Source organism: Amphiprion ocellaris, chromosome 14, assembly GCF_022539595.1.
Source record: "Amphiprion ocellaris isolate individual 3 ecotype Okinawa chromosome 14, ASM2253959v1, whole genome shotgun sequence".
NCBI lineage: Eukaryota > Metazoa > Chordata > Actinopteri > Pomacentridae > Amphiprion > Amphiprion ocellaris.
In genome coordinates this window covers 23,159,714-23,172,987 of record NC_072779.1, presented here as the reverse complement: position 1 = coordinate 23,172,987, position 13,274 = coordinate 23,159,714, and the positions used below count along the sequence as shown (strand labels likewise).

At 40.2% G+C, this 13,274-nt stretch overlaps 1 protein-coding gene across 2 annotated transcripts in view; it reads right to left on the bottom strand.

Annotated features, from left to right (window-relative positions):
- Positions 1–13,274, bottom strand: part of opcml (opioid binding protein/cell adhesion molecule-like) — a 382,017-nt gene that overhangs the window by 220,407 nt on the left and 148,336 nt on the right. The window contains exon 2 of one of the 2 annotated variants that reach the window (XM_023269712.3): positions 2,362–2,437. In XM_023269712.3, the coding sequence (XP_023125480.1) occupies positions 2,362–2,437 (76 nt within the window). Of the gene's footprint in view, positions 1–2,361; positions 3,118–13,274 lie in introns of those variants that run through there. The other variant, XM_023269711.3, reaches the window with a different exon arrangement.

Below are 13,274 nucleotides of genomic sequence, written 5' to 3'. Positions count from 1 at the left end.
CCGTTCAAACGACTGACTCGTTTGCGAACATCACATCTTTAGTTTCAATCATTGTAAGTTATTTTAAAAATATACAAGTATGATGACACAAATTAGTTGCATCACTGCTGTAGTTTCATCCATAGACTGACCAAATAAAAACACAGACAATGTCGAGCAAACTTTCAACCTGTTTCCTCTTCATATTATTTCAGTCAAATCAGAGGTCAGCCTCACAGCGGGTCTCCTCTTCTGCCTCCAATCCGAAGCTTCCTGCCCCTGGCTCACCTCCATGTGTCTGAACCCCACCCCCATGCTGTCCTTCCAAGCCTTTGCATCCCTGCCATTTGGTGTGATGAGGCTTCTCACAGGCAAGGCAGTGGGGGCTCACAGTGTCAGCCTTGGGGTGATTCAAGCATGTAGCAGTTAGCTGTCAAATGTGTGGACAATGCTATCACACACTGGCTCCACAGGCCTTGTTCCCACCCGCAGAAGCTGGAAAGGAGGGTGAGAATGATTTTTTTCTGATGCTTTCAACACTATCCAGTTCCTCCTGCTTGGAGAGAAGCTCAAAGCGATGCATGTGGATAGCATAGCTTCCTGGATTATGGAGCGACTAACTCGGTGACAGGCAGCAGTTCATTGTTGTTCAAGGGCAGTGTATTGGATACACTGCAGAGCAACACGTGGATGCCCCGGGTAACTCTATTGTCAGGTTTCAAGTCCACTTTCTACACCTCTCCTTTTAAGATTCAACTCAGGGTCATTGCAACTCCACAAGTTCTTTGATGACTCCTGTGCTGTGGGGTGCATAGGTTAGGGCAAGAAAAGGGGCATACAAGGCTGCCAAAATAAACCCGACGACTGCTACACGGGCAACCATTTGCAGCTCGACATCAGCGTGACAAAGAGGAGAGTGAAATGGATGGTTTCACTGGAACCAACAGGCTACTTAACACGTTCTACTAATCAGTGGAGGCCAACACACATTTGTAATGGTTAAGAATGAAGAAAGGATTAACAGCACGATGAGGCTACACTGAGCGGGGTGGTGGGGTGGGGTAAAGTCCAACTTTGCACAATCTTTGCGGTGAACTGGTTCAGCTGCTGTATAGTATATACACGATCACCTTCCACCTCATCTACCCAAGATGCAACACCATACAGTTTAGCTGCTCATCTGTGTCAACAGTCATCAGACCATGCATTAATTCCTGTCTAAATACCTCCCATCTCAGCGAGCTTGGAGGCAGCTGAACTCTACTGCCCTGCTCTGACAGCTTAAGGTACAGCTTTTTATAAACAGGGCAATATGACTCCATCACCACACAGTCGCCTGTCTCCTTTTCATCGCCCATCTCATGCAAATCAAACTGAACTAAACAATCTAGGTGATTATTTGGCAACATGCAGACGTGTGTAACTTTACTGCACATAGTGATGGCCTCAGACTTTCCAAAGAAAGTGGGTTGTGTGTGTGTAGGTATGGGGCCCAAACTGGCATCCTTTCACAGGGATTCTGCATTTGCAATACTACACCTGGTCTATTCCAATATTCCAATACAAAGAACTGCAGCGAACTATGGACACCATATATATACCATATATATATATATATATATATATATATATATATATATATATATATATATATATATATATATATATATATATATATACCATATATATATATATGGTATATATATATATGGTATATATATATATATATATATATATATATATATATATATATACACCATATATATATGTGTGTGTGTGTGTGTGTGTGTGTGTGTGTGTGTGTGTTTGTCTATGTGTGTATTAAGTTGTGTATGATATGAACCCTGTAAATCACAAGGCCCTGCACAAACAACATATAATGAAAAAAAGATTTGTCTTCAAGGGTCAGCTGATGAAAAAAGCTGGCAGATGCATTCTGTCTCTCAAATCATTTCTTAAGAGTGTAACGAAAAACAACAGCCCCGAAAATTTAAGCGCTAATTGCATTTGTATCACATGCGCAAGTCAATACGCGCTCTACCCCTCCTAACGCTGAATTTGACTATCTCAGCTCTGTACATCCCCAACAAGACACCAACCGGATCAATAACATTCAAGGGCAATGAGCGGGAGAGACTAAACGCCGAGTTCTGCACACTGTACCACAACTTGCGCATGTCGGGCGTGCAGTTGTGATGCCGATTAAAAACGCGCATTTACGCGTTTTGAGCTCGGTTATGTTGACCTTTAGTAACTCCTAGAGCGCTGCTCCCGATGAGCTGTTCTGGAGCAGCACACGCTGAGAAGCAGGAGTCTGTCTCCGCGACGCACAAGAGGAGATCATATTAGTGGTGTGATAATGAAATGCAGTCAGAGACTTACTTTAAGACGGCGCTGTCCCCCTGTCTGACGGTGATGTTGTCCTTTAATACAGAATCCCCGCTTCTGGCTGGAACTCCTGCAGGTACAAGGAATAACAATTTAAGTCCGAGGACGACAAGGCATTTCCCAGGCACTGCCAGATAGCCACAAATTCCCATGTTTTTCTGTCACCAGCGCAACTTCCAGGAAAACTTGAACCGTTGGATAATTCCTTTCTCTCGCTCTTTTTTTTTTTTTTTTTTTTTTTTTTTTTTTTTGGCGTCTTGAGCTGCGGACCGCAAATTCCACTCCACAAACAAGACGCAGCAGCCTACTGGAACTGCCCTGGTTTTTGCTCCAAGTAAACAGGCTTGTTATGAAATAGTGTCCGTGTCGATAAACGCGGGGAAGAAAGTGTCTTTCCACCCGCCAGCCGCTCTAGGAAAACTGACTTGGGAGGAGAGAAAAGGGGACCGTGTTTCTCCGAGAAATGCGCACCGTCTCCTCCGCTTCAAACTGTAATCGTCGTGAAATGGATGCTCTCGCAGAGATGCATCAGCCAAGTCTCCTTGTATGTTTCCCCCCCTCTCCCTCGGTGTTCCTTTCTCTCTGTCGCCTGGGTGACACTCGGTAAAGCTGCGAATACTCAAAGCAAAAGGCTGAATTTGCTTCTTTATTTTTGATTTTCGTTTTCAGCTTCTGAAGTAACCCACTTCTCCCTCTCTCTCTCTCTCTCTCTCCCCCTCTTCCTCGTCCTCTCTCTCTTTTCTCTCCGTCTGTTAATCGCCAGGTAGCATCACTTCCATGTACCATGTGCACCATATGGTCCAGCCTGCAGCCTTCTCATATTCACAGAGGTTATGGGTCATTCCACAATTGGAGGACATTTCACGTCCCACCCATTGAATTTCAAATAATCCATGTACAAAATACTAAAATATGCAGTTGTTGTGTAAATGTACTTGTCCTGAGACCAAATCTAAAAAAAAAAAAAAAAAAAAATAGAAAAGAATGTTTGAAAATATTTTTTTCAAAATGCTAAATAAGTCTGGAGTCCCCCTAAAATGCCATTTTTCTCTTGTCCCACCTCCCTGATGACCAGATTGAATCTCAAAATCTCAAATAAAACAGTTAAATATAAATCTCCTTTTTTTGGTATTATTTGTTTCATTGATGTCTCTTGTAATTGTGGGAACATTTCTTTAATTATTATTCCATTATTATACATGGAACGTGTGTCCCACAACAACCCCGTAGAAGAGGAAGAAAACAGTGACTCACATGATACGCTGGAATTAACATCATCAAACAGTTTTCCTAAAGAATGGGTAGAGCAGAGCTATGTCCTCTCTTCTATTTTTCTTATTTTCATTTCAGCCTCGACTGAATGTCTCACTCTACCTCATGCAACCCTGTTATGCATATTATCACGATAAGACAAATTCTTTTTACTTTTTTCTTTACTGTATTCCATCAATAAGTTTGTCCTCTTGGTCAGTGGTAACAGCTAAATATCTAGCTTCTACTCCTGAGAAAAAGCTAATATTAGCATGGATTAACAACCCTGTTACTGTGATTAGAGCAGGGTTAGCAAACAACACATAAAATATGAAATAAAAATTGTACCATTGATGTGTAAGCTGAGTCAATCAAGCCTTGTATAGTTTATTACCTATTATTACTCCGCAACATAACGGAGTTATGTGGCAATCAGCGTACGTTTGTCTGTTTGTCTGTGTACAACATTACTCTAAAACGCATTAACAGATTTGGATGAAATTATAAGGGAAGGTCGGTAATGGCACAAGGACTAAGTGATTAGATTTTGGCAGTGATATGGCTCATCGTCTGGATTCACAGATTTGTTACATATTTCTGCATTGCAAGATAGCGGCACGGTGTCAGTGTAACTATGACAACAAGCGACCGCTACCTCAGCTGCCTGCTGACGATCGCATGATTGCGATCCTACTACAAATTGACAACTGCGGACTTATCGATACTTATCCGTCAGAAATGATACAACAACTGAGCAGCTTTGGCAGAGTACTGAGCTCTCTGAGTGCTTTTCTTGTTGATGAATATGTAGTAGAAAATTGTAAACGAGAAGGTGAATTTTTCTTATAGTTAACGGCACTCAAACTGGGGTTCAAGGACCAGGAGGGGTCCTTGAGAGGCGTTTATGAGGGACAGTCCTATTTGTCAGCATGACAAAAACAAATAATTTCTTTGGATGCTCGATATGACTCAATCACAGTGAGCTCCCATGCGTGTGATAGGATCATACTTGCTGATTTAGATTTCAGAGGAGTCTGCTCAATACATATGGAGACCGTGAACACAGCATTCTTTAATTGGGATCACTTGTAGCTGAGTGACGCCGAGTGGGTGGCCAGCGGGAGTACCCCCAGGCTGCGAAATAAAATGAGGAATTGTTCAATTTAACAATAATTTAATTCACTTCCGACAATCAGACGATGAATCGAGATTCTAATAATAGACTTCACACTCACCACTCGTTTCTCAGTGAGTGCCGTTCAGCAGCACTTGAAATAGCTGTCGTTAATGTACTGAATGATTCGAGACGGAGGTTCTTGGGACAAAATGTCTCCAAATATCACTGCGCTGTGTTTTTATTTGGTATGACAGGGGACAGGTCAACAGTCACTTCTAGTGAATAGAGTTGTAGGTGAAATATTCATTATCTCCCTCCAGGTTTTCTGTGAGGATTCATGAGGAGATGTGTGACATGATGAATGCTGAAATTAAATTCATTCAGTTAGCCAAATCCTACCACAGGGTTGCGTTTTAAAGTCAAAAACCCTCAAAATGACTTAAAATACTTAATTTTAATGAAATGCTGTCCCGTTGACCTCTGCTTGGAAAGATCTCGCATTGATGTATTTAATTAAAAGCTGCGAAACCATCTTGTAGACTTAAAATAAAAGCAGAAACTTTTGATCAGAATTAATACCGAGCTGTCGTAGTAATCTAATATCTGTGACGATTATTTAACCCCGTTACAAAAGCTGCAGGGTGCTTTTGTAAGGTGTCATTTTTATTTTTTACACACTTATTAAGTGAGGGATTTTTTTCAGTTGACGTGTTTGATGATTAGGTTGTGGAAGAGAGGCAGCTTTTAGGGAAAGTGTTAAAGTTAGAGAGTCTGAACTTCACTGTAGCAACATACACTTTGGTTACTAATGTGCTCCAGTTCTGTTTCTCCCTGTCCCCATCTGTATGCATGGAAGGGTTGCCGGCCACTAGGGATGAGAGTGGCACTTTGCTGTGAATCTAACAGCAGCTCCCTGAAATTACTATGACAGCTTTTGAGTCTCATGAGAAGATTGAACAAGATAATTTCTTTACCTTAACATCAATTAGGCATGCTGTTAAGATATTGGATAGGAGGCAACAATGACAAAGGACTGACAGCACTGGATGCCATCAGTGGGGAAAGATACGAGTAACGCATGGTGTTGTTCTTGTCTGGTATCAAATGTCTGCGCGAGTGTGAAAGCACTGATGTGCTCATATTTGCAGGCTACAGTCTGCATTGTCAGTCGCATCATACATACATACACTACTGTTCAAAAGTTTGGGACCACTTAGAAATGTCCTATTTTTGAAAGAAAATCTTTTTTTTTCAATGAAGATAACATTAAATTCATCAGAAATACAGTCTAGACATTGTTAATGTGGTAAGTGAATATTCTAGCTGGACATGGCTGATTTTTAATGGAATATCTCCATAGGGGTACAGAGGAACATTTCCAGCAACCATCCCTCCTGTGTTCTAATGCTACATTGTGTTAGTTAATGCTGTTGAAAGGCTAACTGATGATTAGAAAACCTTTGTGCAATTACGTTAGTACATGAATAGAAGTGTGAGTTTTCATGGAAAACATGAAATTGCCTGTGTGACCCAAACTTTTGAACGGTAGTGTACATTTGACTTCACAATAAAAAAAATTCTATTTACAATAAACACACTAAGTGCACAGCACAGTCCATTGCCAAAAAGACTGTTACATGGGAGGTAGAGCCTTCAGTTATCTGCCCATTTTGGGTTTGGGAGGCAGTCTCTACTTTTAATATTAGGCTTAAAACTTTCCTCTTTGATAAAGCTTGTAGTTAGGGCTGCTCAGGATCACCTGAGCTGTCCCTTAATTATGCTGCTATAGGTTTAGACAGCTGGGGAACTTCCCATGATGCACTGGGCTCCTCTCCCCTACTCTCGTCTCTCTTTCGCCCATACAGTTATAGACCACCAGTACATGTCATTGACTTTGTGTCTTTTCTCTCTGTACTTTTTGTTTTGTTCTCTCTGGAGGTATCTCTGGATCTAGAGCTGCACATCTCCGATCTGCCGTCACTTGCCCGACCGACCTCCAAAGTCTTTATTGTTTTCTTACGTATTCTATCTGCTAACCTGCTATCCCGATCCCAACCACTTCTCCATCTCCCTGTATCCCCACTCACACCCCAACCGGTTGAGGCAGATGGCCACCTTCCCTGAATCTGGTTCTGTCTGACAGTTTTTCTTTTATTTCCTTTCTGTTAAAAGCAGTTTTTTTATTCATTCCCACTGTCGCTAAGTGTTTACTCAAGGGAATTCAAAAGGAAACTTTGGATTTGTTAAGATTGTCTGTTTAAAATTTGTAATGTCATCACCTTACTGTGTGAAATGCTATGAGGTGACATGTTTTGTATTGGTGCTGTAAAAATAAAATTATATTGAACTGAATTAAACTATGCATTTTAAAAGGTGTGGGACTTTTTAAAGATGTTCTTGTTGAATTTTGTGGTTGCAACAGCATTTGATCCCAGAAGCATCAATCCAATATACACTACCATTCAAAAGCTGGTGGTCACCCAGGCAATTTCATGTTTTCCATGAAAATTAGCCTTTCAACATGATTCGCCAACACAATGTAGCATTAGAACACAGGAGTGATGGTTGCTGGAAATGGGTCTCTGAATCCCTATGTAGATATCCCATTAAAAATCCAGTTAGAATTGTCATTTACCACACTGTATTTCTGGTTTATTTAATGTTATCTTCATTGAAAAAAAAAATCTTTCAAAAATTAGGGACTTTTCTAAGTGACCCCAAACTTTTGAACGGTAGTGCAAGTGAACACTCCGGGGTGTCATTAAATCTACTATCCACACTATCTTGTCCAATTTCACCTGTTTCCACCATTTGAAGGTAGCACCTTAAGGCCACTGTTTTCCTGTTTCAAATTCCAGAATGCCCCAAGCCTAGCATTGATGACTGGTAGGGCAAAAGCCCGAGTACACAAGTTGGCACTTGTTGTAACACATGAGCAGCCCATCACATTTACCAAACTGTCGTTCAGTGTATTCGAAGGCTGTTATTGAAGAATTATGATGATGTCTTGTGCCAGAGAAATTGGGCAAAGATAAGACCTAATTGAAATTATATCTGCCTGGAGTGCAACACAAGTCCTGACTTTGTGCACGTCTTAATGGTTTTTAAATTAAAACCCTCCCTGACCTCAGCAAAATCTAAGATATGTGCTCTTAATTAGAGTCAAGGATACAGGGAGGGGGTGGGCTTGTGAGACATTTGTTCACAGACACCCCACTCAGTCGATTTGTGCAGCATTTGGTCACGTAATGTTTTAACACCTTGGTGGCTTCTGCTGTCAATGCACAGCGAGGATACAGAGGGTTTATTAAGAATACCATCAAGAGAGGTGACAAAAAGCAGCAAGAATGTGCAGTAGTTTTAGCTATCAGCTCTGTGTAGTGCTGTTTTGAGGATAAAATAAGACTGCAATCCATTTTAATCCATGTCATATGCATTATGTTTTTGACCGTGATCGTTCTGCCTTACAGGAGGTCAGGCACATCCGATGACCTTGCCAAAGTTCCACCACAAGCGAGAGTGCCAGGCATGCATAAATGACAAATTAGAATGGCATTGTTTGTCGCATGGCCCACATGAATCATTCTTGAAGTATCACACAAACACAGATAGCGGGGGAGCAAAAGAGAGAGAGGAAAAAAAAAAAAACTAAACTATGTGGCCCAGATCAACTACCCATGCTCTAAAATGGGAGGTAGACATATTGATTTTAACATGCTCAAATGAACAAAGCCATTTCGCTTAAGTCAACATCTTTTTGACTGGTTGCAGCTGTATACAGTCCAACTCCTTCTGGCAGATTGTTTTTCTCATTTATTTCACTTATACATGCAGTGACATTCACATAATTTCCTGCTGCAACGCATTAACACCGGACCCTGGGTGGTTTATTCAGACAATCCAGGCTAATCTTCATTCATATCATGCAAGGATGGGCAGAGCTAGCAGACAATGAACGGGCCTCTGACCAAAGCAAGCTAATACCCAAGCTAAAACATGGGTAGACTGTATAAAGAGTGTTCACTCAATGGAATCAGTCATCTGCAGAAGCTCAGATTTCTGTGGCACACAGATGCCAACAGTACGCAACTTATGCATGAGAAGCTGATGTTCTGAGGTCAGGTGTTTTGATTTAGTTTATACTTGAGGGTATGTAGGTTGGACCCATTTCTTATTCATAATATGTTTATCTGTCCACGGCAGCAGAGTTAACCCTACCCCTCCACATATCTCTACTATCTACTATCTCTCAGTAGCTTCAGAACAGTTTTGATGAGAAAACTCTTGGTGAGGATGTTTTTATGCCATTTAAGACCACTGCTAGTAGTAAGGTAAAAACCTTTGTGCATAAGGCCCCAGACAGCCAGCACTTAATGTCACTCCGCCAGTCAATACAGTCATGTTGAGTCAAATATTTAAATCACTGTCAATAAACATCAGTAAATTCATAAAGCCTACATCATAAAAAAATTCTAAAAATGTTTGTCATGTTTCCATAGAGGGCTGCACGGTGGCATGGTGGTTAGCACTTTCACCTTGCAGTTAGAAGATCCCCAGTTCCCATGCTGGACTGGACCTGGGATCTTTCTGCATGGAGTTTGCATGTTCTCCCTGACCATGTGTGGGTTTTCTCCAGGTACTCTGCCTTCCTCCCACAGTCCAAAAACTTGTTGAGGTTAATTGGTAACTCTAAATTGTCCGTAGGTGTGAATGTAAGTATGATTGTTTGTCTGTATGTGTAGCCCTGTGATAGAGTGGTGATCTGTCCAGGGTGTCCCCTGCCTTCACCCTAAGTCAGCTGAGATGGACTCCAGCCCCCCTGCAACCCTAATGAGGATTAAGTGGTGTATAGATAATGGATTGATGTTTCAATTGGTATAGAAACCATGTCAGAATCTCTCACTTAAACATCTCCAGTATCCTAAAACCCACATTCCCCTCAATGAAACACTATCTCTTACTGCTAGGAAACAGTCTTATCACCGTTTGTCACTGTTTGTGCAAGTAGAACTAAAGTATATTAAATTGTTTTGTCTTTATAGATAACATCTAGGATACAATAAGTAGTTCAAGTTGGCCACAGCAAGTTCAAAAACTTTAAGAAGAAAATGTCGTGTAGCTCATCACTTTCCCAGGTTTTTTGGTATGATGTGCACATTATTGATCAGTGTAATGTGAGAAACAGATTAGGAGCAACTGACAAGACATTGATGAAGAGGTCCACATCTTTTCAAATGTATCTCAGTACAATTCCTACATGCCACCATGCAATGCAGAAATTCATTCCATCCATTAACTGTACCCGGTTATCTCTTGGAAAGGGATGTGTGGGGAATTGTGGAGCAGTTAGCTATAGTCTATCTCAGCTGATATTGGGTGTGAGGTGAAACAGGTCTGCAATCAATTCAAGGGCTGACACAGAGAAGAGCAAGACAGCTAGTCACACTTACAGTCAATTTACAATCTCCAATTTACCTACCATGCATGTCCATAGACTGTGGGAGGAAGCCAGTGCGCCCACAGAAAATGTATGTAATCACAAGGACTCAGACGCCACACAGACACAATTCTCATTTGCTATATTGTTTCTCTGATCCATAGAAATCCTCACAAAAAAAGCTCATCAAAACAACTGAGGATTTTTTTAAAATTTGAAAACAATGATAAAAAGAAAAGTCTCTGAGTTGCTACAGACAGTATCATCACTAAAGCTCTATTTCAATTTGAACTTGGACTGTTAGAAGCCTCATAGCAGCATTTGTGGAACTTTGAAATGCAATTCCGGAAGGAGCACAGCATGTTCCCCGTCACTTATACTAAAGAAGGGGTCCCTATATGGGTCATTCCAGAATTGGAGGACATTTTACATTCCACCCATCGAATTTCAAATAATCCATGTACAAAATATTGAAACATGCAGTTGTTGTGTAAATGTACTTGTCCTTAGAAATCTAAAAAAAAAAAAGGAGAAAAAATGTTTGAAAATGTTTTTTTAAATACCAATTAAGTCTGGAGTCCCCCCTCTTCCTGAGAAACAGCTAACATTAGCATAGATTAGCAACCCTGCTACTGTGATTAGAGTAGGGTTAGCAAACAACAAATAAAACATGGAATAAAAATGATACCATTAATGTTTAAGCTGGGCTAATCAAGCCTTTGATAGTATATTACTTATTATTGATAAACATGTAGCAGAAAAATGGAAAAGAGAAGGTTAAATTTTCAAATATTTTCCAATTCTGGAATGACCCACATGGCCAGTATAGACATGAGAAACTATTCATTTATTGCATTTCTAAAGATGCTGTAACCTCGCTGAGCCCCAAACTTCTTTTCCAATTGTTTGCTCTGTGTCTTCTCCATTTTCTGTATCTGCTCATAGCAACTGAAGCATGTTTGTTATGTTTCTAAGTAACTGGACTCGGTTGGTTGTCTTGTTTGTATAGTGAAAAAGTCATTGGTCACTGCAAGCCCAACTGAGGGCAATTTTACTTTATTAACCTTTTGATTTCACTCTTCCTTAACCGCAATCAATAAATATTAGTGTAAATGTAATTTCAATGCAATGGAGTTGAGGCATACAAACTTGGCAATTACTTTACAGCGCACTGTAAAATGCATTTATTTTATTTATTTTCCCCCCAAATATGTCCACCATTAATTTCTTGTTTAATTTATGAAAAATTTAGATAATTACTCCAAAATTACTCCATACATCAGTTGTCCCAGTACTTACTTCTTTGAACTGATCTGCGTTATGGCTGGTTACTTCAACAAAAAATGCACAATTCTGCATTGCTGATCAGTTATAAACAAATATCTGTTTTGTTATGTAACTGGCTGAAATACAGAGCTTTTATTTTTTCTGTGAGAACAGACCGATTACTTCTGTTGTTTGTTTTCCTTCTTCTTCTTTTTAATCAAATAGCAACTTGATTCAGGTTTGCTTCAAACTATGTAGGAGATTAAGTGCTCCTGGCATGAAGAGCTGCTCATGATTTCAACTTTGATCTCAGATAACTACATATGCCTCAGTCTTGACTTATCAGGCAGCTTAAATCAGATGCTTCACTGCAGTTGCAGCATTTGGAAGAAAAAAAACAGCTTGCACCCAGACTTTAAAATGTAAGGTTGGTCTTTCATTGCTCTCAAAAACTGATCCAATTCCAACCCTCCACAACTTTTCTCCCTGCTATTGCTGCACGATGTGTTGCGAAGTCAGTCAATGTAAGCGGGGTGTGAAGACATGAATTATTTAAGAAGCTCGTACCTTTAAGTGATCTGAACGCTCAGACATCCAGTGTTATCAATAGGTATAATATTCACTGTGCTCCCAGCAGGCATGTGTTCAGCAGATATGCAGATACACTATCAGAGGTTCTCCTGCTGACCTCTGCGTGACATTCTTGTGTGCGTGTGTCTGAATTAAAAGTGTGCACTCCAAGACATTACACTGAGCTGGAACATGTTAGCAGGGGTCTTACCAGTGTGTTCAATTTGTAAAACTTCTCGCTTTTTCAACCAGTCTGTCAATATTCCAACCATTACAGCTACTCTGCTGACTACAAGTAATGGACATAAAAGCTGCTTGAAGGTCAAAGCTAAATCCTCCTGCATTAAGGCATTCAGCTTTTATGAGAGCCTAGAAAATATGAAAGGCATCAACAAGGACTGTGTGATTCTATAGCCATACTACCATATTTGTTTTCTCTGCACAACACAGAATGAATCTGATCTCCTGAATATTTTCTCATTTAAACCTTGTTTCAATGTCACTAAAAGAAAAAGCTGTTTATGTAGCACACCTCTGTCGAGATGAACTCAAATTGAAGATTGGTGCCATGCAAATGGCTCGGGTAACGGCAGCTTTGAGATGGCATATTAAAAGTTACCTTGGGCGAAAAGCTTAATAAGTTTTTTGGAGCGTATTAGGACAAAGAGATAAGACTAATGAAGAGCGAAATGATCTGGCAGTATTTACTTATGTTTACACAGAAGACACTTCCGAAAAACCTTAATCAGTAAACAATTACGACCTCTTCCCTTAACAAAACAAACAAACAAAAGAAAATCTAATATTATGGGTCATTTACACAACGTTTCATTGTTGAGAAATCACTTTGGTAACTGTATTGATTAGCAATGTAATGCTCTGAGACAGACCCTGTGGTTATCTAGGATGGAGTCAACGTGGCTGCCAATTCAGCTCTAATGTCAGTTTCATCAACATTAAATTGTTCATTTGTATGTATGTTAATGTGGCAGTCTTTAACCCTAAGGTTATAAACAATTTAGATGGTGACAATAACAGCATCCAATCGGAAGTGAGAGGATCCACTCCCAGTAATGCTTATTTAGGCCGAGACTGTCATCCCAGAGATAGATTCTACTCACTTCAAGGTGAATGCATCTGACTGAGCAATTTCTATTCGAATATTAGTCAAATGGAACTAATACCTTAGGATGGAATAAATCAACCACTCAGATCTTATTTGACACTGACATATGGATGGCAGTTTGGGAAAGTTGGGGAAAAAAA